At 51.6% G+C, this 25138-nt stretch overlaps 3 protein-coding genes across 9 annotated transcripts; 1 reads left to right on the top strand and 2 right to left on the bottom strand.

Annotated features, from left to right (window-relative positions):
* Positions 1–59: 59 nt before the first annotated feature.
* On the top strand, positions 60–14592 carry TRAF3IP3 (TRAF3 interacting protein 3). Of its 7 annotated transcripts, none has more exons than XM_040535976.1 (17): positions 61–562; positions 720–853; positions 2896–3210; positions 4282–4396; positions 4869–4920; positions 5133–5157; positions 5512–5541; positions 5766–5861; positions 9378–9449; positions 9717–9857; positions 10436–10573; positions 10757–10892; positions 11278–11361; positions 11441–11500; positions 12029–12177; positions 13287–13562; positions 13754–14591. In XM_040535976.1, the coding sequence occupies exons 3-17, from the start codon at positions 2944–2946 to the stop codon at positions 13835–13837; spliced, it is 1725 nt and encodes a 574-aa protein (XP_040391910.1). In that variant the 5' UTR covers positions 61–562; positions 720–853; positions 2896–2943; the 3' UTR covers positions 13838–14591. The 7 variants fall into 7 exon arrangements, with proteins under 7 accessions (XP_040391911.1, XP_040391910.1, XP_040391909.1 ...); XM_040535981.1 differs by having other exon boundaries at positions 62–562; positions 13449–13562; XM_040535977.1 differs by lacking the exon at positions 720–853 and having other exon boundaries at positions 60–562.
* Positions 14593–14598: 6 nt separating this feature from the next.
* C24H1orf74 (chromosome 24 C1orf74 homolog) lies at positions 14599–15758 on the bottom strand. The gene has a single exon (XM_040535982.1). The coding sequence runs from the start codon at positions 15695–15697 to the stop codon at positions 14879–14881; it is 819 nt and encodes a 272-aa protein (XP_040391916.1). The 5' UTR covers positions 15698–15758; the 3' UTR covers positions 14599–14878.
* A 293-nt stretch (positions 15759–16051) lies between these two features.
* IRF6 (interferon regulatory factor 6) lies at positions 16052–24060 on the bottom strand. Its single transcript, XM_040536070.1, is given in 9 exon segments — positions 16052–16620; positions 16902–16988; positions 16990–17021; positions 17412–17804; positions 18111–18257; positions 18363–18485; positions 18934–19138; positions 20255–20431; positions 23945–24060. Coding segments are annotated over 9 exon segments (1404 nt in total). The 5' UTR covers positions 23963–24060; the 3' UTR covers positions 16052–16398.
* Between the last annotated feature and the right edge of the window lie 1078 nt (positions 24061–25138).

Raw genomic sequence — 25138 nt, 5'->3', positions numbered from 1 at the left:
ACCGACCTTGCTGCATGATTTGCATTAACACAGCTTTCACTTCTCTAAAGACCTTAATGAATTTCTGCCATTTGTGACCTCTCCTCGGCTGCTGAAATACACTTTTTTTTTTCCTTTCCAATCTGCAAGAGGCCTTCAAATAATAGCATTACCGCACTTGGCTAAGTCTGGATTTCTTTACCCCAAAGCAGCCCGGAGAGATTCGGTCAGCTGGTGCCACAGGCAGCTCCTCGGACCAGTGCTCAGCCTCCAAGTGTCAGAGAGCGATAAAGGGAGATGGCCCGAGAGATAGCCGCTGGCTCTGCGCGGAGGGAAGCCGCAGCCTTTGGCACCCCGAGATAACCCGGTCCCCCCGTGCCGGGCGCGCGCACCCCCAGCCTCCCCGCCCGCCAGCAGGACAGGAACCGGGGCTGCGGCTTCAACGTTTCCTGTTTGACAGAAAGAAAATGGGCGAGGGAGCTGCACCGTGAAGTCTCTGGCACCACGATGACAGTGGCAGTGCATTTGCACCCGACAGCCCCGCGCTCGCCCTGCTGCTCCGCGGTGGCCGAGTAGGAGCCGGGTAAGTGCCCACGGCACCGGGCTGCCAGCGCTGCCCTGCTCAGCGCCGCACACCTTTTTTCCACTTTTTTCACCCCACTCACAGCCTACATGACTGACACGGGGAGGCTGTAACATGAACCGGCAAGAAACAATTTTTCTGTTTGTTTCCCTTGAAGCAAGAAACGTTAACAACTTGGAAAGCAAAGATAGAGGACACGTTTGTTAATTAGAGAGGGTGATTTGGGGTAACAGAAGAAGGAAATAAAGTATTAGCTTGTCAAGAAGGCCTCAACAGTTTGCTCAGCTTGGGGTGAGTAATGGACCACGCATTTCTTTAAGCTTTACCTTGCTTTAAAGCCCATTTTGAGTTAACCGAGGCTCTGTGAAAGCCATCGGTGGGATGGCCGGGCGGGCTGGGAGCGGGGCCGCGCTGCTTCCCATCGAAGGAGCCGGATGGCCAAGGCCTGGGTGCACCATACAATTAGGCCACTTCTGAAATTACGAAAACTGAATCAAAAAAACACTTTTATCCTGTCCTGAAGAGGTCGGAGCAGGTTTGTCTGCACATCCGTGTTTTGTCCCAAGCCGTGGAGCTTGCTGGGCGTTCAGGCAGCGTGCTGCGGGGTGCAGGTGGGCACCCAGGGCAGCCTGGTGGGGTGAAGCTGCTCGCCTGGCCCTGCCGTGCCCACCGGGCGAGGGGACGCAGGCGTGTGAGCACAGAGGGGAAAGGCCCAGCTGGGCACAGCGGGGTCATTACGGTACGGACACGAAAGCTGCACGGAGATAAGCTGCTTAGCCTCTCGTGGCCCCAGACCCCTTCAGCTCAAAGTGCATCGCAATAAGAAACACCCAAACAGCACAACACTGGTGGGACCCTTCAGTAAGCTTAAGCTAAAATTAGAGATGGCTTCAGAAGCCATTTGAAGCTTCAAAGAGCGGAATATGCAAACAAATATGAATGCAAAGCTCAGCAAGCGCCGCCTCCTCTTTCAGAAGCGCTCAGCTGCAGGGCACCACGGCCCCACGCCCCGGTGGGCCGTGCGCTCGCAGCAGCGTGCTGCCAGCTGCGGGCTGCTGGAGCTTCCTGAGCCCCGAGCAGGATCAGCCCCGGCAGCACCGAGCGCAGGCCCCACAGCGAGCAGTGGGTGCTAGCGACGTGCCTGTATGATGGCACATCCCAACAGCAAAAAGACCAAAGGAGCAGATCTTACTGCAGACTAAAAGGCATGGAAGTGTTACATACGTAAATGGGTTTTTACTTGCTCACATTTTCCCCTCCCATTAGATGTAATGACTTCCTAATTGCTTGAGACAGAATGACACCAATGAATTTTCTTTTTTTTTCCTCCTTCCTACATTAACATGGCTTACTAAACATGAGAACAAAACCCCACATGCAACATGGCCCCAGGCTGAGTAGGGACAAGGACCAGAGCCCGGGACCCTCCCAGCTGTGCTCCCAGAATGGCAAGCCCCTTCCCCGCCGATCGGTGAGGGGCAGGAGAGGATGCGATACTCGCTTGAGGGAGGAAGGACAGGCAGCTGCAGGCAGTTATCCCTCAGCTTTCTCTTTGACTGATGCAGAGGCAAAGGTCCAAATACAACCAAAGCCCTGTAAAAATGAAAGCATGGGTGTCCGGCAGCCATGCAAAGCTGGAAGACAGCAGTACCTGGCAGCTGGGCTTTTTAGGGAGCGGGGCACCCCAACCTGCAGGGCGCTGCCAGGTTCTGCACCCCAAAACACCCCCGGGCCCACAGCCGCTGGCTGCTCCTGACCCCTCTGTGCACAGGAAGGCAGCCACCACTCAGAAACGCAACACCACTGCTCGAGGCGTGAATTACTCAATGGCGAGGCTATTTTTGGAGCTATTGAAAAAGTAGGGCAAAAGATAGGCACGCTTTAAAACTTTACTACAGAAACAGCAGCAGCTATTGTTCTTCCTGTGTTTCTATCATTTTCCTTCGATTGGCTAAAAAAAAAAAGGTAACAGCACGCACACAAAAATTAGTCTGAACAACAGAGGGATTTTATTTTATCGGGAAAACAGTTCTCCCAGAGTAAGCTGTGGAAGCCGTACTACTTGGTAGCGAAGGCAACTTCATGAGCTTGAGCTCACTGTTTGCAATTCTGCTCCAAGCATGTCCTGGGTCAGCAGCCACCCCACTAAGGAGCAAAACCAGAGCGGGATGTTTTATGTTGTCAGCACATACGAGCTCATTTTCCATGAACACCACTCTCGTCCACTGGACAAGAACTCCAGAATTAGTCTGTCTACAAATATGTCACATTTATTTAGTCTCAGAAATGCTTGTTTTTCACTCAAATCATGTCTTGTCCCTTGGTTTTGGCAGGACAAAGTCCGCAGGGCTGTGGTGGTGGCCCAGCAGCGCAGCCCCAGCATGATCAGCCCTCCTGAGCGGGCCCGGCCACGGCGTGCGGGCGAGAGCTACGAGGAGAAGTGCGAGCGGCGGCACGAGACGCGCGAGGCCTTGCGGCGGCGGAGCCACCCGCCAAGCTGCCGCCGGCCCGGGCGGGCGGCGGAGGAGCTGCCGCAGAGCCCAAGGCAACGCGAGTTCCTCCGGAGGAGAAACCTGTCGAGCACCGCGGTGGGGGCTCCCGGGGGCCCCCATGCGCGAGGTGACCCCAGCCCGCCTGGCCTGCTGCAGGTAACGCCAGCCCCGCGGGCAGCTCCGTTCCTCCGGTGCCCGCTGCAGCACGGCGGCTGCTCGCCAACTGCAGCTGCATTGAGACCCAAGCCAAAGTGCGAAGTGAGAATGCACCCACAAAAACCTCGCGTTTCCTTACACACTGCGGAGTCAGGCAAGGGTAAACAGTGATGCCTCCCTCCCAGTGCGTTCCTTTCCTGTTTTCCAAGCTAAACTTGAACCAGATGGAGTGTTACTGCCATTCCTCTAAATACAGCCCCACGTCCTAGCTGCCAGACTAGTTTTGCACTTACATAAATTACTTTTCCCTCATGAAAACTGCACTCTGAACACCTGGCTTCCCCCAGCACCTTCTTTATCGGGAGCGAGGACGCTCTGTGGTCCCACTGCCTGCCCAGTGCTGCCCAGCTAACGGCAACCCCAAGAGTCAGAATATTTACAGAAAGGTGCGATGCAAGACACCCCAGAGTCAAACAGATTCCCTTCTAAATTTGTATCCCGTGCAAAATGAATAATTCCCCTGGCACGGTGCAAGTTCATCCTAGGGGCTTTGTGAACTTACGCTAGCAGAGACAGTGGAAGGCGAGGTGCCGGTGGGACACCAGGACACCCTCGAGCTTCCCTTGCAGCACATGGGCACGGAGAGCAGTCACCTCCAGCTGCCACTTGGCTCAGGGGTTTAATCGCACACCAGGCAGCAGGAACTCAAGGCAGGCGTTCATACACACACAGCCCCTGTGCAGTTTCTGTCCAGGACTCACTGCCATGGGGTGCAGAGCTCTGCTCCATGGCAGCCAGGACCCAGCCCCTGCAGGTCCTCATCCTTTCCAAAAACATCAAGGCACTTTAGGGTTCCTTGTCCTGGTCCACCCAGCAGGCTTTCACCTGCTCCCCTACAGAGTTTTGGTGCTGCTGCAGCCAAACCAGCACGTCCACATGGAAACAGCCCTGGTTTCTCAGCATCTCTTTGATACTCTTCCCTGGCCACTGGAGGTACAAATCCTGACCCAGCCACAACTCCTAGCCCTCTGTTTCAGAGAGACCCTGACACAAGCCACCCTCTTGTTCCAGCGCCCGTGGAGCCACCCCGCGTACCCCCCCGTGCTCTCCCCGCTCGGCCTCGGCAGCCCCCTCGATGTTTCGGCAGAAGCCACCCCTGGGCCACGCGTCTTCACGAACACCCAAGGTAGGTGAGGGATGCTCAGTGGTTGCAGGACAGGAGCTGAGTGCTTTCCTCCAGCCCCACAGTATCCACGGGGCCATTCGGCACCTCCTGCAGCCCCGCGGCTTTACCATCCCGGGCTGAGCATCCCCACCAGGCTGCAGGCGTTAGGAATATCTCCTCGTGAGCTGGCCCGCAGCTCAGTGAGCAGAGCTCCCCAGCAGGTGCTCTGTGCTCAGGGCTCTCTGCAGTTGCCCCCAATTATCCTGGGGCACGCGGGCTAACTGCAGGCTGCAGAATTACACTTCTCTTTCCCCCTGAGTCCAGCAGCTCTCTGCTTCTTGTCCCTGCTGGGCTGGGCACTGGTTAAGCAGCTACCCCCCCCGCCCAGACATGGTGCCCTTTTGGAGAGCTCCGCACATGCTCACACAGAGAAGAGCTCCAGGGCCCCTCCATGGCAGGGCGTCGGGCACATCCTCTCGCTTTATTTTCACAGGAACTCAGACGCTCACAAGCACAGTGGTGAAAGACTCGAGCCAGCAGACAGAGTAAGTCGCATCCCCCCACCTGCCCCGTGCTGTGGGCTCAGGCCCCACGAGGCCGCCTCGCAGGGCCCAGCCCGTGCCCCTTCCCTGTGTGCGCTCTACAAGCATCCACGCGCTGCTCCGGCCTGGGGGAGAGGCTGGTGCCCAGGCTATGGGCTGCTTCAGAAACCTGCATCACCTTCACCTCACTTACGTGCTTTCTTTTTCCATTTCAGCTGTGGAACAGCGGTTTTAAATAAGGTAAGCGAAACACATAGGTGATGACTAGGCTTGAACTCCTGCAAAAGAGCACAGTCTCTAAAATTTCTGACCAGAACACCAACTGGTGCTAAATTTCCATGGCTTCCTGAATAATGACACAGCTACTCCAGGCGCTGCATGGCAAAGATGCCATAAGGAACTGCAGAAAGCAGTTTCCACTTCCCGGAGGAAGAAGCCAACCCACCCCAGCAGGGTCCGGCCCTCCCTGTGCACTCTGAAGCCCTCTGTTAACTGCACTTGATTTTGAAACGTTTGGATTTTGCAGCCAGTTCGTTAGATGTTTATGAACTGAAACAATCCCGTGGACTGAAACATTTCCCCTTTCCCTTCCAGGAAATCATACAGCTGTCCAGCTACCTGAAGGTAGGCACCACGCACCGTAAGTGCTTCCCTGGAGAGCAGCAGCCCTTGAGCAAGTACAGCCATATGTTTATTTGTTATTAATCAAAGGGGTGCCACGTGCCCAGTGTTAACACTGCCAAGAAAGCACACGGACAAGCTGCCGGACCCAGGGATACCCCAAGCCCCAAGGGCATGGGACAGGAGCCAGGAATAGGGCTGCCTGACCTCGCTTCGCTTCCCCACAGGAGGCCCTGCACCGCGAGCTGCTGCTGAAGCAGAAGATGGTGATCCTGCAGGAGCTGCTCTCCACGCTGCTGCAAGCCTCCGAAAAATCCTGGCAGGTACCAGGCGGCTGCTGGGGCTGGGGAAGGCTTTGCCATGGCAGGGACCGGCTTGCCCATGCCAGCAAAAAACCCCGCGTGCCTCCTTTTCCAAGTTCTAGCTCTGCCTGGCCTCAGTGCTTTACAGGTTGGAGATGCTGCGGGTCTGAAATGCAGCAACGTTGCCACCGGGAAGACAAGGCACTGTGCCGGATTGGAAGCAGCTGCTTGCTTTTCCTCCTTCCTTGCTCTCCCCTTCCTTTTCAGGGCAGGTTGAACACAAACTCAGAAAAAAGTTAGGGGGTTACGTTGCTTGATTTTTTCCCTTTCATCTCCCACAAAAAAATTGCAACAGCATTTACCTTGCTTTCAGATTAACAGAAGGTGTAAAACCCTTCTCTTCTGTAAAGTTCTGAGTTTTTTTAAGCACTTGTTTTTCCCACCTTTGCTCAAGTAAAAAGACAGTAGAAGTAGTTAAGTAGGGGGGAAAAAAAAAAAAGTGAATCCAAGCAACCAGCTTCCACTTTTTTTTTGCTCCCAGTCAAGTCTTAAACATTTTGAACCAAATTTTCCTGGCCAAAATAAAAATTTTAGCTGCTCCAAACTGGAGCACCTGCCCAGCCTGGGGTATGCTGCTGAACTGTGGCCATGCATCGAGCCCTTTCCCCACAACTCAGACAAAATCCTCCAGGCAGCACTGAGCTAGGGCTTCCCCTCCTCCTCATTGCGTCAGGAGGTAAGATGAAGGTGATGAATTTTAGGACTCATTTTATGGTGACCCGTGAAGTGCTTTAAGTAGTGCTATTAAATCAACTATTAATATACCATTTGTTGTGCCATCCAAAAAAAAGTGGTTTGAAGGTTCTGTTGGGGCAGAAAAGCAAACGATAGGATGAGATGCTGTAAAAAAAAATGCATTAGATGTACTGTGGTTAGAAACTTCCGCCTTCGCTTGCTTCTTCAAATATAATGCGAGCAGGAAAAAACACTGACACACACTGCAGGAAGTAGCCATGAAACCTCAGATTAGAAACAGGTGGGTGCACTTTGCTTCTTGCTATCTCTGCTGCAGAAGGGAGGCTTTGCTGCTGCCTCTTGCCTTCAACCTTTCATCAAGGACTAAAAATTAACTCACTGCTGGCTCCGCAGCCACTGGGGGAAGGCAGGGGCTGTGCTGGGACGGGGCCAGAGGGGCAGGGGCTGCTCAGGAGGCGCGGACGGGTCCAGCAGCGTGAGCCGTGTCCGGGTGGGATGCCCCATGTGTGCTGCAGCAGCTTTTAAATCCTTCCCAATGAGCCAGCAGTAACTCTTGAAATGGCCACACAGTTGTTTTTGAGTTATTGTTTGTGTTCCTGGGTGTTTCTGGTTTGATGGAGCAAATGAATGCTGTGCAGGAGGATGGGAGCATTGTTACCCCACAGGGATGGGTCCCCCATTCCTCCTCCCCGTGGTTTTACCTCCAGGCTGGAGCCTGTCCCACCACAGGTCCGGCACTCGGACCCCATCGGTTGTACAACTTGCTTCGTTGATTCAAAAACACTGCCAGGTGCAGGAAGCTAAGTCAGTCACCCCATGGTTATTAAGAGTAGTTACTTCTGAGCTGTTCTCTTCTTAAAGAAAATTATTCCTTTAAATCATTTGCTTCCCTTTCTGAGCTCTAAAGTTGAGCCTGGCTCTTGGAAATGCCTTAGAGCCCTGCTGATTTTAAGCCCTTTGTCATATCCAGTGCATTACTGTGACTTTCTGGACCCATTTTTCTAGCACAGGCATCAAGTTTGGGCAAAACAGAAGTCCTCCAGAAACAGCACTTAAAATTATTGCTTTAAACCAGCTATTTAACATGGCTAACAGAAAGGAGTATCAGAGAAAATTCACCAGTCACAGGACAACCAGACCACTGCAGCTGCTGGCCAAAAACAGTTTTAAAGATGGCACTTAGGTGACAGCCGCAGAGAAACGCAGAATAGTTTTCAAGCAAAGGTTTTGGAGCTGCCCAGTCTGGTAACTTCAGACTCGAGGGCTTTGGTGAATTCAAATCCAGCATTTGCAGAAGTGGCCACATTTTGAACACCAGCCCCAGTCCTCTCCTCTGACTGCATTTTTGCCCTTGGGCTCTCATGCAAGGATTCTCAGGTGGTGTTCAAGACAGCATCATGTGAGACACTGCAGAAGACAGGAAAAAAACAACCGCCATCTGACAGCGGTAGCAATAAGGTTTTGTTATTGTGGGGTGGTGTTTTTCTGGGGGTAGTGGTGGTGCTTTAAACCAGCTCCTTTCACGTCTATAATCATCAGCACAAGGGCTTGCCCAAGATTAGCTCACACAACTTTTCTGGTCAGAGGCACGACTTCTCATGCCCTCCCACGCATGTGCACAAACCCACTCGCCCCTCGCCAACATGCTGTTCTGGCAACAGGCAGTTTGTTCCATTTAGGGAAATCTCAATGCCGTATGTTCTTTCACCAATTTGTAAGCTGTATCCTCATTAAAGGAGTTTGCCAGCACACTTCTGCTCCCAAGCGTAGGAAGGGCCCGGTGCTCCATTGCCTGGTACTTTGCACAGTCATTTACATCTGTGCACAAGGGCTGTGAACCACCACCACCCCCCTCCCCTGTGAACCTCTGCAGAGAGCAGAATGAAATGAACTGCAGAGCAAAGTTAGGCATAATATTCCACATTTAAAAATGCTCTTCAAAATTCCACCTACTTTCTAAGGGGATATAGCCTTCAGGTTTTATTGTATTAACTGAACTGGGAAGCTTTATTCTTTGGGACTGTAAACTGACTTCTGTGCAAATCTGAACAGTGCTAAGACACCAGAGAGTCTGGTTTTGCTTGGGTTTGACAGCTCTTCCCGTAACATCAAGGAGTTGCTTATTCAGAGGCTTGACTTCAAACAGTAGCAAGCAGAGATGATACTGATGTTCTCAGTATCAGTGGTGGAAAAACAGCCTACGTGAACCCTCTGCTAGAAATTTTATCTGAATTTGCATGCAGTCTGGTTACACAAAACCTAAGTAAAAAGTCTGACTAACACTGAGAGGAGATGATAATAGGGAAAATGAATCACCACTACTGCCATCCGTCCCCCTGCCCAGCTGCTCGATGTCGCAACGCAGACCCGGGCCATTTCCCAACGGCAGCAGCAGGAGCAGAGCTGGCACCCGCCGGGCTGCAGGCACCAAGCGGCACAGGCAGGAGCAGGGAGCACGGCCTGCAGGACAGACAGCAGCCGTGTGTCCCACAGCCCCATCCCGCCTGGCTGAAATCACCTCCTCTTAGCTTCTCCTACTGCAGGCGCCCACACTCTGCTTCCACAGGGTTTTCCAATGCGTAAAGGTTTTACTTCCCCCGTAACCCACCTATTCTGGGATTGTGAAGGATTATTTGAACTCAAAGCACCGAAAAGATTTTGACCAAATTTAGCCACAATATAGAAGAAAAGGGAGAAAGAGAACAAACAAGCTAACAAAACATCAGAGGCATATTGTATAATTTGTGATTTACACATGCTGGGCCAATTGTTTTTCCCCAGGGTCAGCTGAATGAAGACAAACTGAAGTGCAAACTAAGGGCCCTTGAAAATCAGCTGCAGGCCTGCACCCAGGTAATGCCTGATTCTCTGAGAAACAAACACGGGTGAAGAAAGGCATGAAAATGAAATACTGAATCATGTAATTAGGTCGGGTCTCAGTTTCTAGAGCAATCTGATTAGATATGGATCTGAAAAGTATTTCTCCTCTTTGCTGAAGCAATGTTTCACAGTAAATTAACAGTAGCGCTTACACAGTGTGGATTTGCTAACATTCAGGCTTAGCAAGATTAGGAATATGCCAGATAAGACCCTTTGAGCACTTCTGTTCCTCCATTAAAGAGTTACTCAAAGGAGTGCGTGAAGAAGATCCTGATAGAGATGGAGGACCAGAAGCAGACCTACGAGCAGAAGGCAAAGGAGGCTCTTCAGAAGATGCTCGAGGACAAACTCCAAGCAGAGCAACAGCTGCAAAACTCTCAGGTAAGAAACGTGTTTTACACCTGATTGTTTTTTAAGTTACTGAGCAAGGTCAGTTTAGTGTCAACCTGTGTTCACGTAAGCCCCACATCAGGTTATTAAGAACAGCACATCTGGAGACACAGCGCTGCGTGGCAGTTGGAAGTGTGTTCCCTTCCCTGCACCACTCCTCACCCCATCCCCTCCCCATGCCCACCGAGCCACAAGCCACACGCAGCATCCAGCACGTGAGGTCTCTGGAGATGCTTTCTCTGGTGTGACTTAACATCAAAACAGCTTTTTCCCAGGAGGCATCCTGCGGGTCAAAGCAAACTGCTGGCGCGTATTTTCGGGACGCTAACCAAACCATGTCCCAAATCCTACCAGCCTTCCCCATCCCCATGGAGGCTCAGAGCTGCAGGTGCTGCCCAGCGGTGAGCCTGCAGCAGCCCCCCCTGCAGCAAACCCCTCTGCCCACCCAACAGCATCAGATCCATGCCAGGTTACGACAGGTTGGAGCAGCGTGAGGCTGGCCTCCCGCTGGCCTCCCGCGGCACAGTCCCACGGGCAGCAGGTCCACGTGCAGTCCCCGCTTCCCCCAGAGATGCCTGGAGGTGACGAGGGAGGACCTGGCCCTCTGGAAGGTGCACTACACCACGCTGAAAGCCGAGTGGACCCAGATGACCAAGACGCAGAGCGAGCTCGAGAGCAACCTCCACGTTCTGCAAAGCAAACTGCAAGTACGTCAGCTCCCCTGCGGGAACGGCACCATCGCCCACTGAGCCCGCTTTTTCCACCTAATTTCAAAAAAAAAAAAAAAAAAAAAAAAAAAAACACTTTGGTGAAGCACAGTTACTCCAACCTCCTCGATTCGGGTGCCCCCCCCACGTGCCCCCGCTGACACCAGGCTCCTCTCGCCCCAGCACACGGCGGCGCAGAACGAGCAGCTCCAGCAGGCCCTGGACCGCCTGCAGCAGGAACACGCCGAGCTCCAGCAGCGCGCCAGCGCCTTGCAGGAGGACAACCAGCTCCAAGCCGAGCACATCAGCACCATCGAAGGTACCGCGCAGGGGGACGGGGCCACTCAGAGGGCAGCTATAAAGCAAATACTCATAAAGGCCTGATCCTGACAGCCAAGCACACCCAGAAAAATCTTCCTCTGAATGCATTGCACATCTCAGCTTGCAGAGAGCCTCTGGTTTCCAAAAGAGCTCCTAGAGTAGTTTCCAACCAGATTAGAGGTGTTTCAGGAAAGCCAAGTGACTTCTCAAGAAGAAAGAGTGGAATGGGAAACCTAGAAAGTCAGAGATTAGTAAGTGTTTCGCATGGCTATTTTAAAACAAAATTAACGAACACTAGATGGGTGGCAAATACACGGAGATTTGTATCAACCTTGATTTTCTTATTGTTATTATTTCAGTTTTTCTTGCTATTATTATTTCAGGTAAACTGCAAAAAGAACAAAATCAGAAGCTAACATTACAAAGCCAGAAGCTATCCTTGGAGGCAACGATCAGCCACTTGCACAGTAAGTAACACAAAGAAGCACAGCACGAAAGACCTGCGGTGGTGCTGCTGCCGGTGACGGTGACTTTTTATGTTCTCAGACTTGATGCAGAACCAGACCAACGAGCGGAAAATGCAGGAAGCGATGGTGCAAAGGAAAGGTCAGCAAACTTTCTAACTCCCATCTAGCACTCCTCTAGCTGGACATGGGAATGTTAAAAGTGACTCTAGGAAAAGTCTTTATTTGTTTAGAATAAAGGATTATTTTAAAACTGTGTGAAATTAGTTATATTTTGTTAGTTAACTTTAAAATTCAAGTGTATTTATGATGGCAAGCACTTAAAAAAATAAAGGGATTTCATTGCAAATTCTACTTCAGTGGCTATACTTTTTTAAAAATATATAGATTTATAGATAGATTCCAGTTTGTAACTGCAATTACAGCTGTACTTGAAGCAATAAAAGGCACTTTAACTCTCCCTCCCTTCCATTTCTGGCAACTACTAGGAAATACTCCTCTAAAGATTATTAACTCGCACCTGCAGGAGAGGCAAGCCTATGATAACTAACTCAGCTCCTCTCTGTGCATAGCATGCAAATATTATCTTTAAACTGTGCTGAGTATACAAGATACAAAATGAACTGAGAGCCAGGACCTGTTTCTCATCAGAAGCCTGACTGTTTTCTAGATCAGGTTTTCACCACGCAGAGCCCACCTCTCACTCCTGCCAAGGAAACACAAAATGCTCTGTTAAAGCACCCTGAGGAGGAGGCAGAAGAAAGCCTGAAGGCTGAGATACAGAAAAGGACATCCCAGCTTACAGCAAAGGAGAACGAGGTGAGGAAGCACTGAGTCACGGCTGGGATGGAGTCACCCTGCTAGGGACTGAGCTCCCAGGAGCGAGCAGGAAAACAATGCATTAAAGCTCCTGAAGGCAGCCGGAGCTCCAGACTGCTCCTGGTACTTGCTCCAAGGATTACCTTTGCTGAATTTTTCTTTTGATACCAGCCTCAGCTAAAGCCCACAGCATGTGTGCACAAGGCTGGGGCACCGAGCAGCTTTGTGACCAATGCCACTGCTTCAGCAGCTCCGGCTTAGTCTCTGCAGGTGAACCCAGTTCAGGGAGAGAAATAGGGAAAAGCCAAAGCCACGCTTTAAGAGCTGAAGTCCTGAGCACGAATGAACCAGAGGAAAAGAAAAGGTTCACAAATAACACGAAGGGTCTGCTAACACTAAAAAACCAACCAAACAAAATCAACAATGCGAAACTTGATCACAAAAAACTCAGTTTCCTGACCTCTTGCAGGTTCTCTCCCGTATTAAGGACTACTTCAGGACACAAAACCAGCAGCACTAACTGCGCCCTCTACCCGCCACCAACAGTCCTCTATTTCTTACAGTACAATTTAGGTAATGGGGATTTACGAAAATAAGATTTGCAACATTCCATAGCAGACCTGAGAACGGCACAGGAGGAGGAGTTGTCCTACAGCCCGACCCCAGTGAGGGCACCAACGGTATCAGGCATCACCCTGCCGCAGCTGGGGACAGAGTTTGTAAAGTGCAACCCCAGCAACAGGGACCAGATGCGGGGACCAGCTGCAGGTGCTGGGGATGCAGGGCAACCGGCACCCAGGAGGTGGCAGGGTCTTGCACCGTGTGGGTGTTTGGGACTGAGGGTGCTCTCTGGGATTTGGGGACGTGCAGCATGACTGAGGCACCTGCCCCATATGTCCCACTGCTCTCACAGAGCAAAATGAACCCCCTCCCATGATTTTATACCCCATTCTTCCTCCTGACCTACACACGCATGGTCAGAAAAAAATAGCTATTGCTGTTTTCTCCCATGAAAGGTGGCAGCGAAAGCAAACAGGTTACGGGATGGGAATAACCAGGGCATGGCCTGTGTCACCATGTAACACTGAAATCTGCTCTGTCCTGTGCAGGTATATGTGGGCACACAGGTGGCAGACGTGAAAATCCCCCATCACCAGGCTGCCCGTGCACAGGCGAAGAGTCAAGGCTGCTGCGGGAGCCCTGCCGGTCTCGGTGTGCCCGGCCCCGCGGGGCTCGCTCCTGCTAACGCCCCCGCTAACGTCCCCTTGCAGTGCCAGGAGCTGCGCGCCGAGCTGGAGGCCCTGAGCGAGGAGTACCGCTCCTGCCTGACCAGGCTGCGCCAGTGCCGGGACGAGCTCAACCACGTCCAGAGCAAACCGGCGAAGGTGGGAGACGTTCCTCGCCCCAGCCCCACAGCACGTGGTCCCAGATCTTCCCTGTTGTTTGTTTCCACATTTGTCTGGGACAATTCTCCCGTCTATTTGGGCAGTGTTTAAAGATGAATGACGTCTGTTAGGAACAATGAGAAGTTTCTTCTGCCCACCAACTTCCTGGTAATGCTTGCTTCTCTTTGCAGAGACAGCGTGGTAACTGGCTCCCTCTTCTGCTGGCAGTGATAGCGATGGCCATGGCTGCCTTCCTCGCAAACTACCGACCGTGAGGCACCTTCTCAACGACTTCTGTTCAGAACTGACTTCTGCTTCACCAGCAGCAACGAGCGATGCACCTTCTGCTGCTCTTGCACTTACCTGGTTCATATCCTGGGCTGGTCTCACTCCTGGCAAACTGACACGGCTCCAATAGACACAGGGAGATTGCCCCTTCCCTTCACTGCCTTGGTTATTCTTCTTCAGCTCAAGATTGCACTGCCCAGTTCCTGCCCTGAGGGACAAAACCACTCAAACTGACACTCAAACAGCTCATGGGGGGTGGGAGAGACAGGGCAGCAGGAACCCCTTGTCCCGTGTGTTTGGGAACCATGTATACATGTTTAGAGAAGTACTCAATTCCCTTCATTTATTGTCTCTGTGCATGGGAAACACAGAACCCTGGACCATTTCTTAATGCTATCTGACAAAGAACTGGTGCTCAGAGGGGCTTTCTATATCACCCCCATGAACCACCCATCCCAAGCAGCTTCCCCACCACCCGCCTGCCTGGCCCAAGTTCAGCCACCATTCCTCCAGCCTGCCAGCAGCCTGTCTCATGGCAGCATCCCCACAGCTGTGTCCACTTCCTTCATGGTCAGCACCACATTAATTCAATAGACAGTGTTTTTTATCCCCTTTCGGAGCTGTACAGCCAGTTTTATGGCAGCACCCATCCCTTGTTCAAGTGCAGGCTCAGCTGAGGTGTGTGAGACCACATCATAGGAGTACTAAATACAGCACGGAGCCTACAATAAACTTTTTTTTTTTTTAATGTAGTGTTACCATTTTTTATTAATCTCCAGTTGTTTGCCACAAATAAATATACCCGACAGAGCACAGTCAGGATCCAGGCTGTGGAGCAGCTCTGGGTGCATTCACCCACATACTTGGGATGTGTGTGGACTTGCAGCAACTGGCCTGAGCGGTCAGGGCCCAAACTGCCACAGCACGGCCCCTAAGGCTTGGGGCCTCTCAAGGGCCCCTCAGTGAGTTTCTCACCTCACTCCCTGAGGCACATGAGGCATACGGTGGAAAGTCAGCGTGTATTTGTGTTATAAGGCAACCGCTGGAAGCGACACCACCTTGCTCGAAATGCAGAGGTCCACAAAGTCACTCTGCGCGCGGAAATTGTCCCTCAGGTCGTCGCACCAGGTGTCCAGCACCTCCCGCAGCTCCTCACGGAGGCTCTCGGGGATGCTGAAGGAGTAGATCTGCACTGCGAGCCCGCCCTGGATCCGGGGGCAGCGAGCCCACACCGCGAACACCCTGAGCGGCGTCAGTGCCAGGCAGTTCTCGCCGCCCTCCTCCGCGGGGAAGTGGTAGGCGGCCGGGTAGCCCAGCAGCACCCCGAACACGGTGCAGAGGTTCCAGCCGGCGGGGACGACCTCGCTGCAGGAGACGGGGCCGGCGGCGGCCTCCTCGGCGGCCTCCAGGTGGGCCAGGAGGGCGGCGAGGTGGCCCCTGATGGCCTGGGCCTGGGCCGGCCCGCAGAGAGCGGGGCTGCCCCTCGCCGCCGCCACGTCCACGAAGGGCCCGGGGCGGGAGCGGAGCGCGGCCTCCAGCCGCCGCCGGGCGCTGCCGGGGTGCAGCAGCAGCGCCGAGCCCCCGGCGCCCAGCAGGTGCAGGCGGCGCGGGGCCAGCCCGGCCTCCCGCAGCCGCGCCAGGTAGCGCCGGAGCTCGGCGGGGCCCGCGGCGCCGCAGTCGTACAGCAGCGCCGGCTTCAGCCCCGCCGCCACCGCCAGCACCTCCCCGGCCAGCTGCAGGGCTCGGGATGCCGGCAGCCGCCGCCGCCGCCGCCCGGTCCCGGCCCCCAGCGCCTCCCGCGCCGCTGCCACCAGCTGCGGGGCCGGCAGGGGCTCCACGGGCTCCATCCCCCCGGAGCGGGCCGCGAGCGGCAGCCGCCGCCCGGCACCAGGCTTCCGGGCCGGCCCCCGGCTCCGGGGCGGAGCGGATCGGCCTTCCCGGGGCGGAGCGGCCTAGGCCGCCGGCCCGGCCTCGTAAACACGGAAGAGGGCGCTGATGGGTTGCTGCCCTCATCGTCCCGGCCGCTGCAGCTCAGCTGTCCCGCTGGATGGTGGAGGGGGACTTAAAAGCCACGATTTACTCCAAATACATACACACATATAAAATACACGTATATAAAATATAAAGCACAGTGAAAGAAGCTTTAGGGTGCAAGGCTGCAACTAGAGAGCAGCTAAAGAGAAATAAAAGACAACAAAATGACATTCTTAAAGCAGTTTTAATAAAGCACAGATTACTTTTCTCCCCCCTCTACTGGTCAAGTGTTTATATACAGGGTGGCAGTAGTGAATTTTAAAAAATATTACAGAATTAAAAATCTGATTTACACATAGCAAACAGCTAAAAACAGCAATGAAGCTAGAGGTATTCTTTATTCCCTTTATTTAAAACGCTCCCAAACCAGAAACACCATAGACTGTTGAAAGTTAATCAGAAGACCAGATTTACAAATATCATTCAGGTTAAGGCAAGGCACTCACTAACATTTCCCCATATGTACAACGTAGGAAACCCTGGGGCACCCCGCAGCAACAGGACAAAGCGCCTGTCACTGTGCTGGCAGCGGCTGTGCCATGTGCATGGCAGGGGCCTGCATCGGCCACCCCTCCTGATGGGTCTGCAGCAGGCGGTACAGCTGCTTCAAGTGAGCCACGATGTTATCCTTGATGTCAGGCGTAGAGATCTGGAGTCGCACACTGCCGCTGTCAAAGGAACGCGTGAAGTCACCAGAGAACATTTCATATATCATCCGGGCCACGACTGGAATGACCTGTTGAAGAAGTAGTCAGCCATTTTAGCCTAGCAGTCACACAGTACATCCCTGTTCCTTGGCAGGAACCCCCTGCAGGATGGTGTCCACAATCACCTAAAACACACTCACAGATCGATGTCATTCAGTGCACAGAATCCCACCAGCCTTGCTGGGGTTTCTCAGTGCCAATAACCATGGCAGAGAAGAACAGTTCTCTGGTTTCTGTGGGTATCAATCCAGAGCCAATGTTGTGGCCCCAGCAAGGCCGCCACGTGTCGCTTCAGGGCCTTAGCTCCTACCTGAACCACAATCAGCTTTCTCTCTCTAGGTTTTCCATCGGGCCACTCTTCTCCAAAACAGAAGTAGATCTCATATGGTGGCTGTTTTTTCAATTTGTCCTTTCTGGTGGGCAATCAGCTCTAGAAAGAAAAGCAGAATGCTGCAGTGTTGTCCATCTTTTGGTTAGATGCTCCATGTCCCACCTCGCTGTATTGTCCCGAGTCTTAGCTATACCTCTCACACATCAACAGTTACAATTTATTTCTTTAACCCAGAAAAGTTTCCTTTAAAATCAGTGCCCACCAATATTTTTCAGAGCGTTAAATAAGTGCACATGCACTTTATTCTGATGCACATGTGCCCCACAGTCCACTGAGGTCAGGAGAAGCAGTGGCTACTACCCATGCTCCATGCATGTGCAAACTAATTAGTGCATCCAGACTGACCCCCATGGCAGACCACCCTTTCCAACAGTGTCACCAAGTACCCAGACCAGACTCCATTATCTTCCAGAAGCAGAAGCTACCTACCGCTTAGGAACGTTTCCAGGCAGAATAATTTGACTTTCTTTTGCCTCTCAATCAAATTTGGTGTGGCGGCAGAAGGCGCACAGGGACCAGACCAGTACACCTTGCACTGGCAGAGCCGGACAGCATAGATGGCATGGCCACTGACCTCCAGGATCAGTCCCCTGTCCATAACATCCAGTAGCCGACTTGTGAAGATCTTTTGCCTTTCATTGGTGATTTGCTCTGTTCCTGGAAACTTCACTTGCTCCAAATTGATAGGCCCAAAGAGCTCTTCCTGGTCTGGCATAGGACCCAGCTCTCCATAGAAAAGTCTGCATCCCTGTGGGTTGCTTACAGTTGTCGTTGGTCCCGTCTCCTTTCCTCGATATTCAAACTTGATTTCTAGATCTGTCACTGAGAGAGAAACTGTCAGTAGGATTTTCCCTGGACCTCTATGCATACTTTATCAGCAGCAGACACACACCACACAGTCCAACCTAGACTCACAGGGAGGGATGTTTTAGCTATACACAGATCATAGAATATCTGAGTTGGAAGGGACCCACAAGGATCATCAAGTCCAACCCATGGGTCCCCAAAGAACCACAAAAAAAAAAAAATAATCAGATATTCTTGCTAACAAGCGAACAACCAAAGGGTTTAAAAAAAGTTGTAACTTTTAAGTACAATGACAGAAGTACTATAAATCCATAAACGTACTTGGAAGAGAGCTGATCCAGAGCTCAGGGCTGCTGAAGAAATCATGCTGCAGAGCTGTTGGGGGCATTTCCATATCTAGAGGTTCATTCTTAGGCCACACAGCTTCAGGGCTGCAGTTTTCTGCACTGGCTGGAGCCATTGGAGAATCTACAAAAAGGAATCAATTATTTGCTAAACCAGGACTCGATTGCAAGCATGCACCAATATACAAGCAAATAACTTCACTGCTACATTACAGCCTATGCCACCAACCATTTATATTAAGAAATGGAAATGTCTCTTGAATAGGGACATGCTGAGATTGATTCAGTTCTTCTTCTTCTTCCTCATCAAGATCATTATCCTTCTCGTCCCATGGAGCTGAGCCAGTGGAACCTGCAAACAAGCACAGAGTGACAGGTAGATAATTCGGTGTGAAACACTGCAACGGCATTCTTGAAAAAAATGTAATCTTCACATTGGCTTTGCACAATAGCAGAATTTTGTCTATTTTCTAAGTAAAAAGACAACATTTTATCTGTACAATATTATTTTCAGGTTAACACCTGGTTTTAGAAAGCTGAGGATACAGAAACTATTGACAACATTGGATTTTTATTTTTTTTAAGCAAAAAGCATGCAACTGTGTGCAGCTCTGTTAATTTTACTGTAGGCATACTATGGTTCAAAGTCCTCGAAGCTTAAGTGTAACTGGGCTTACACATGGCAACTGCTTTTTTACAGCACACAATGGCAGCTCAAGAGTTAATGTCACAAGGAGAAAGGCACACGCATTGGACAAACGCCTGCTCAGTAACCAGCACTGTGTCAGCAAGGCCCTCACCTGGATTAATGATTGATCCCTGAGACTGCGGGATATCGCACACTTCATAAATTTTAACAGGATTCATGGGTACCTCCTTGGTGCCATCATACATCAAATTAAATTCCCGGCTTTTGTTAAGAGCACATCGGAGCTGGGCTTTCCACTTTGCAGGGTCTGGCTCATCAACTCCTTCCTGGTACTTTCCTGTTTCCACAGCCCATGCCTGGGGACAAAGTACACCATGCTCAGTCCAGCCCTCGCAATAGAGTAGCTTTTATCAGAAATGAAGCTTACAAGCAAATTTATTGTAAAATCCTTCTCTCGCAGAAGCCTCAACTACAGCTCTTCTGATAACAACAGTGGGCATTCCCTCTGTAATAGCTTTTCAAAGAATCACAGAACAGTTTGGGCTGCAATGGACCTTAAAGACCATCTCATTCCAGCCTCCCTGCCATGTGCGGGGATGCCACCCACTAGATCAGGTTGCCCAGGGCCTCATCCAACCTGGCCTTGAACACATCCAGGGATGGGGCATCCACAGCTTCTCTGGGCAACCTGTTCCAGTCTCTCCCCATATTTTTTCCCTTTCCCCATTAAAAGGATTTTTTAAAAAAGGATGTAAATCCAAATTTCCAAGATCCATTACCAGTTCAGAGCACACATCTTCATACAAGTTAAGAAAATATCAATCATACAGGATTGCACACTGAGTTTTTCTAGGTGTTAAGCGCAATACCAAAAGCCATTTCTGGCAGCGAGCCATACCCTGTGCAGGGGGAGTGGATTCGGTTAAAACGGAATGGAGCAGCCTCAGGTATCCACCTAGCTGTCTCACCCCCGAATCAGACCATTAATCCAAGGTCCTTCCAAGGCAGAGGAAGTCAAAAATCCCTCAGAGTAAAGGAGTTAAAATGAACCCCATGGGAAAAGAATATTAAGAACAGCAGTAACAATAACTGAAACTTTGTGCTGGAGCGATATTTTTCCTTTCCCTGTTAAGATTTATGTAACAATATTTAATGGTTTGATGTGAAGAACAAGGCAGCTGCCACATGCTAAACCAAGTCAGTGAAACAAGCAGCAGTAATCTCCCACAGTTTGTACAACCTGACGTTGTCAGGCCTTTGGCGGCCTGAAAGAGTTAAAGAACTAAACACCTTTCCAGCACTGTGCCAAGCTTGGCATCGAAGTGCTCAAAGTGGCATTTCAGAGGTCAAAGAAACAGGACAAAATGCGCCTGGAAGCAGCTACTGAAACGCCTATCCAGCTCTCGGCCAACAATTCAGCCCTTTGTCTCTGTGTAAGAGCCGTGGTACAACCGAGCTTCTCCCTCCCTCACCTTGAAGATGGTGTTCTCCTCCTCGTGCTGCGGGCTGTGCCGAGTTGCGTGCTTCCAGGGAATCTGAAACCGCTTTGCTTCTCGATTTAGCCAGATAAGGCCCGGATACATGCCGCTATCTACCTGGGCCACGAGCCAGGGCTTCAAGCGGACTCTTCGCGGGTGTAACGCCATTGTCTACAAAAGACAGAGGTAATAGCAGACCAACTGCAAAAGGTTAGTAGAGAGTCATATTCTTTAAAAAAAGAAAAAGTTAACTTCATGAAGTACTCTACGCAGTGCTACTGTTATCAGTGGTTTCAACGTGTAATAATATAACCAACAATTCAGATTTAGCTAACTACCTTTCTTCTACCAGGAGGAGTTACAAATGCATCACTAAGTGATGTTTCTACACTGCTAATGTCTCTAGAACAACCACCTGCATTATTCGTGTTAACTGAGCACATGGAAGGGTGAGCCCCAATCAAACTTGAGCTGTAAGTGCTGCGCAGGAGATAAAGCCACAAACAAGCCACAGCAAGAACAGACATTAGAATTTCAAAAGCCTCCACGTACCCCTTAGCAAACAGGAATCTCTCATCTAGTTTTTCTTCAATCCTGCCAGGCTTGCATTGAGAAGGAAAAGAAAACTACATGCCGAATCTGAAGCTTTTGCCCCAACTGAGGTATAGGTGGAACCATCCGGCTGAAGTGGAGGGGACTGGTTTAACACAGATGGACTTTCCTCCTAAAGTCATTTCATGACTTTTTCTTGAATTCTTTGAATGCAATATAATCACTTGCAAGCACCAGCGTAAGGTGCTGACCTATAATAACCAGGATGTTTATCCAGAAGGAGATGAACTGCAAGTCTGCACTGACACTAAAAATCGAGTCATGTTGACTTAATGTTTAATTTCTTTAAAAAAAAAAAAAAGGCCACGGAGTTAATGGATTAAATTTACTGTTTTTAAGTGGTACCATGTTGATACTACATTTGCAACCAACAATATTCTTCCTCTTCAGAACAAAGTCACAGATACAAAATTAACGACTGTCCCCTGCAAAAGACGACGGCATTTGGTATCTTGAGACTGGGAGGGGGACACACGCTACATGTGCTTAGGAGGCGTAACTTGCAAATTCATTTTGTAAATCTTGAAACCAATGAGAAAAATGGCAAACTTTCCATTAATAAGGCAGTTACAGGATAAGTAAATCCTTTGCCATAAGCCCTGAATACTGCCACGGGAGTTTCAAGATGTCTCTCGCAGCAGAGATAGAGGAGATTAAAAAAAACTATCCAAGAACTACTCTAGGAACAGGTTTCATTTGTTCAAATACCAGCAGATCCAATTCAAATGCAAGCATTCACACAAAATTAATCTGAGCACAACTTATTTTTATCTGTTAAACAAAGAAAATGCTCAGAATCAATTGCAAATCATGTTTAAGTAATAGTTTGAATATGTGCTTAGTCAAGGACCTGGGCATGTTAGCAGACTGCTTCACAGGTGCTGCAAACATCAGAAAGGAATCCTTTTCATGCTTCTGGAACTACCGCATTAGTTATTCATGTCAAAAATCCTATCAGAATTACACACAGTAGCATGTTTGCAAAGACACAAAGTCCAGGTTAACCCTGGACTTAGAATTGAGACCAAAAAACAGCACAACAGGTATTGATTTCACTTGCTAAGGGAAAAACAGCGATTTCTTGCAACAAAGAGATCCTAACTAAAGCTTGTTCCCACAATCTCTTTTACACTTTGCTTTAAGCAGCTCCCTCTGTTTCTAATAACGTACACTGTGTACACACACATTTGCAAGGCCAAGATTAAATACAAGCCCATACACCACGGAGAAAAATTCATGCCTGCCTCTCAAACAAAATAAATTCAGTCACATGGACAGTGCGCTGGCGCTGCTGTATTAGGTTTGAATTGTCCCTTGGATCACAGACAGCCTCTGTCAATACCAGACGTTACAATACTTTACGACCTTTTATCACCAATGGCTTGTTGACACAATAACAGAGAGCAAACCAACTTGAATCCCATTGCTCAGTGCAGACAGTGAGTCAGCCCCTTGCAGCCTTCAACTTCCATCCCACAAGGGTCCACCATCGCCAGAAGCCGCTCCCGCTCAGAAAGCTGCGAGGGCCAGACAGCTCCAGCAAACTCAGGAGTGAGCAGACATCCTGCAGCCACCCCGATGGCCGCAGACGAGTGACAAAGGTCGGGGCCATACGCGGTTAATCGTGGTGACTCTCAGCGCAGGTGCCAGTCAGAGCAACAGCAAACCAGGAAAACACTACCCAAGTCTGCCTCGACCTGGCTGGAAAGGGGCTGAAATCCTGGGAAACCCTGGGAATGAGGGGTTCTTTGCTCCCAATGCTGGGGCGCAGGAGAAGCGCAGCTCCCCTGCTCCGGCGCGGCTCTGCCCACAGTGGTACCCAGAGCTGGGTGTGAAGGATGCGCGCGTCCCCTCCTGGCTCCCTCATCCACGCCTCTTACCATGTTGCTGTAGCCCACGGGTTTTCCAAGCTCAAACTCTTTCAGCCTCTGCCAGCACGACCACGAATACTCAGCGCCTTCCCAACCCGTTCACAACGCCTCTGAGGAAGGAAGGGGTGCTCTCTGGCTTCATCTCTGCAGTGCCACAGGCTGGCACCTCATTCCTCACTTGTTACTTTCATTTGATTACCTTATCCTATAGATATATATATATTTTTTTTTTAAACCCCCAAAGGCTCAACCTTTAGAATTAGCACTCCTCCGGAGAAGCACGCTGACCTCGCACCCAGCTTTCTGACACCTCACCACCTCCCTGCGCGGGGACCCCACGGCTCCCACCTCTCGGGGCAATACCCACCATCACTTCTCAAAACCCCGCAGCCCCCGGGCTCCCCCGTCCCGGAGCCCGGCCGCCTCCCGCACTCCCGGCCCCGCCGGGTGAATTCCGCCCGGTGCCGGGCCGGGACTGCCCCGGCGGGGACACGAACGGTTTAGGCTGCCGGGGGGGCGGGGGGGGCAGCGGTGCGGGAGCTGCCGGCAGGGCAGGGCCGGGACCGGCACCGGGACCACCCCCGGCCCACGGCCGGCCTGGCCCCGACCCGAAAGCCGTAGCCCAGGGCTAAACCGGGGAGAGCGAGCCCGGCTCCGGCCCCCAGAGCGCCCCCTCCAGCCCGGGCCGAGCGCCCATGGGGGGGACCGCAGCGAGCCCCGGGCCCCCGCCCCGCCGCGTTCCGGTTCCCGTAACTCCCCCGGCGGCTGCACGGCCCCGGGAGAACGGGGACCGGGACCCCCCCGGCACTTACCGGCAGTGCCCGCTCCTCACCCCGGGGGCTCTCCGCGTCGGGGACGGGGGGTGGGGGGCGAGGGGATCTCGGCAGGGGGGCGGCGGGCGGGGGGCAGCGGGCACGGCGCGCCCTGCTCCCTCCCGCGGCCCCGCCCTCACCTGCCCAGGTGCGCCCGGCGCAGCCGCACCGCCCCGGCCCGCCCCCGGCCGCGGGGGGGGGGGGGGGCCCGCGCCGCTCCCCGCCCTCCCTTCCCCCTGATTTTGTTAGGGGAATTGGTACAAAAAAAAAAAAAAAAGGCTTCTTAATATTTCTGGGGTTACAAAAAAAAAAAAAACTATTTCTTCCTATTTTTTTTTTTACAAAAAAAAAAAAAAGTTTCTTAATTTTTTCCGCAGTGCAAAACCTGCCTGGCCCAGCAGATCCATCCATCAAGTTTTAGGACAAAACGTAAAGCCGGGTGCGATTACCGCACAACCGTGGGCACGCCGCACAAATGGTCCTCCTCTCTCGCCTCGTCCCTGCCCGCACAGCCCCGCTGCATCCCTCGCGGACACCCCGCGTCTCGCCTTTCATGGCTCGTCCCCGTAGGTGGGGAGCCGTGACTCAGTGGTGAATCTTGGTTTCAAGAGATCAAATAATTCACTATTCGGTTTCAATGAAGTGGAAAAAACAGTGGGAATTTCCCTTCTACTCACGGACTCTGTGGATAGTGCCGAGTCCTGGTTTAGGAAAGGCTAACCTACAGCCGGCGCTTAATCCTACACCGAGGGTTTGGAATTATGAATGCAAAATGCTGAAAATCTTCACACAAACAGAAAATGTAATTCTGTATTTTTCTCGGAAAGTGTGCCTTGCGAGGTGCCAAGTGCCAGGTATACATTTCAGCCTTCATTTATCGCTGAAGTGTAGCCACTTGGAGGTAACATTGAGCAGGAGTTTGTCAGCAGGTAACAAAATCTGTCTGGCAATAAACACAAACAGTAGGCGAGACTCTAAAGCTGGCGTTTTCTTCATGGGAAAGAAGAAAATTTGGTGCTGCTTTGGTGAATTTTAGACGTGTTTGGCTAGTTTTACCTGACCATTTTTGATATGGTAGACGAGCGACAGCTGTTCCTGTAATAATAATACCTTTGCCACGTCGTTATTCCTGCTGTAGAAAAATGTGCGAAGGAATGGCAGCTCAGTGAGCACCTGAGACGAGACGCGCGGAGGCATCAGGCTGAACTCCCAGCCAAAGTCTGAGGGATCTTTGATCTATCCCCAAGCGGCCGGCACAGAAGCTGCCGTACATCCGCCCCGCATTCCTGCTGTCCACACGTCTGTCCTGCTGGTGACGGGAGAACGTAAGGGTATTTCAGGCTTGCTTTCCCCTGTGGCCAGATGCCTTGGAAGCGGCACTGGGCAGAGCTCAGCTCCTTCTAGGCCTGCCCTAAGGACACTTCAGATTGCCCAGCCCACTGAGAGGGCAGATAAGGGCTGGTGAGTTTAACAGAAGGGAACAAGGCGGCTACACGAGGGCTGCTGCAGTGGGGGCAAAGGAACTCAATTTGCCTCTTGTCTCATTGAAGCCGGTCCCATGGCAGCGGGCAGCTGTGCCCGCC

Source organism: Cygnus olor, chromosome 24 (genome assembly GCF_009769625.2).
Source record: "Cygnus olor isolate bCygOlo1 chromosome 24, bCygOlo1.pri.v2, whole genome shotgun sequence".
In the NCBI taxonomy this organism is placed as follows: domain Eukaryota; kingdom Metazoa; phylum Chordata; class Aves; order Anseriformes; family Anatidae; genus Cygnus; species Cygnus olor.
Note: the sequence above shows the minus strand (reverse complement) of the source record. Positions and strands in the feature narration are given on the sequence as shown.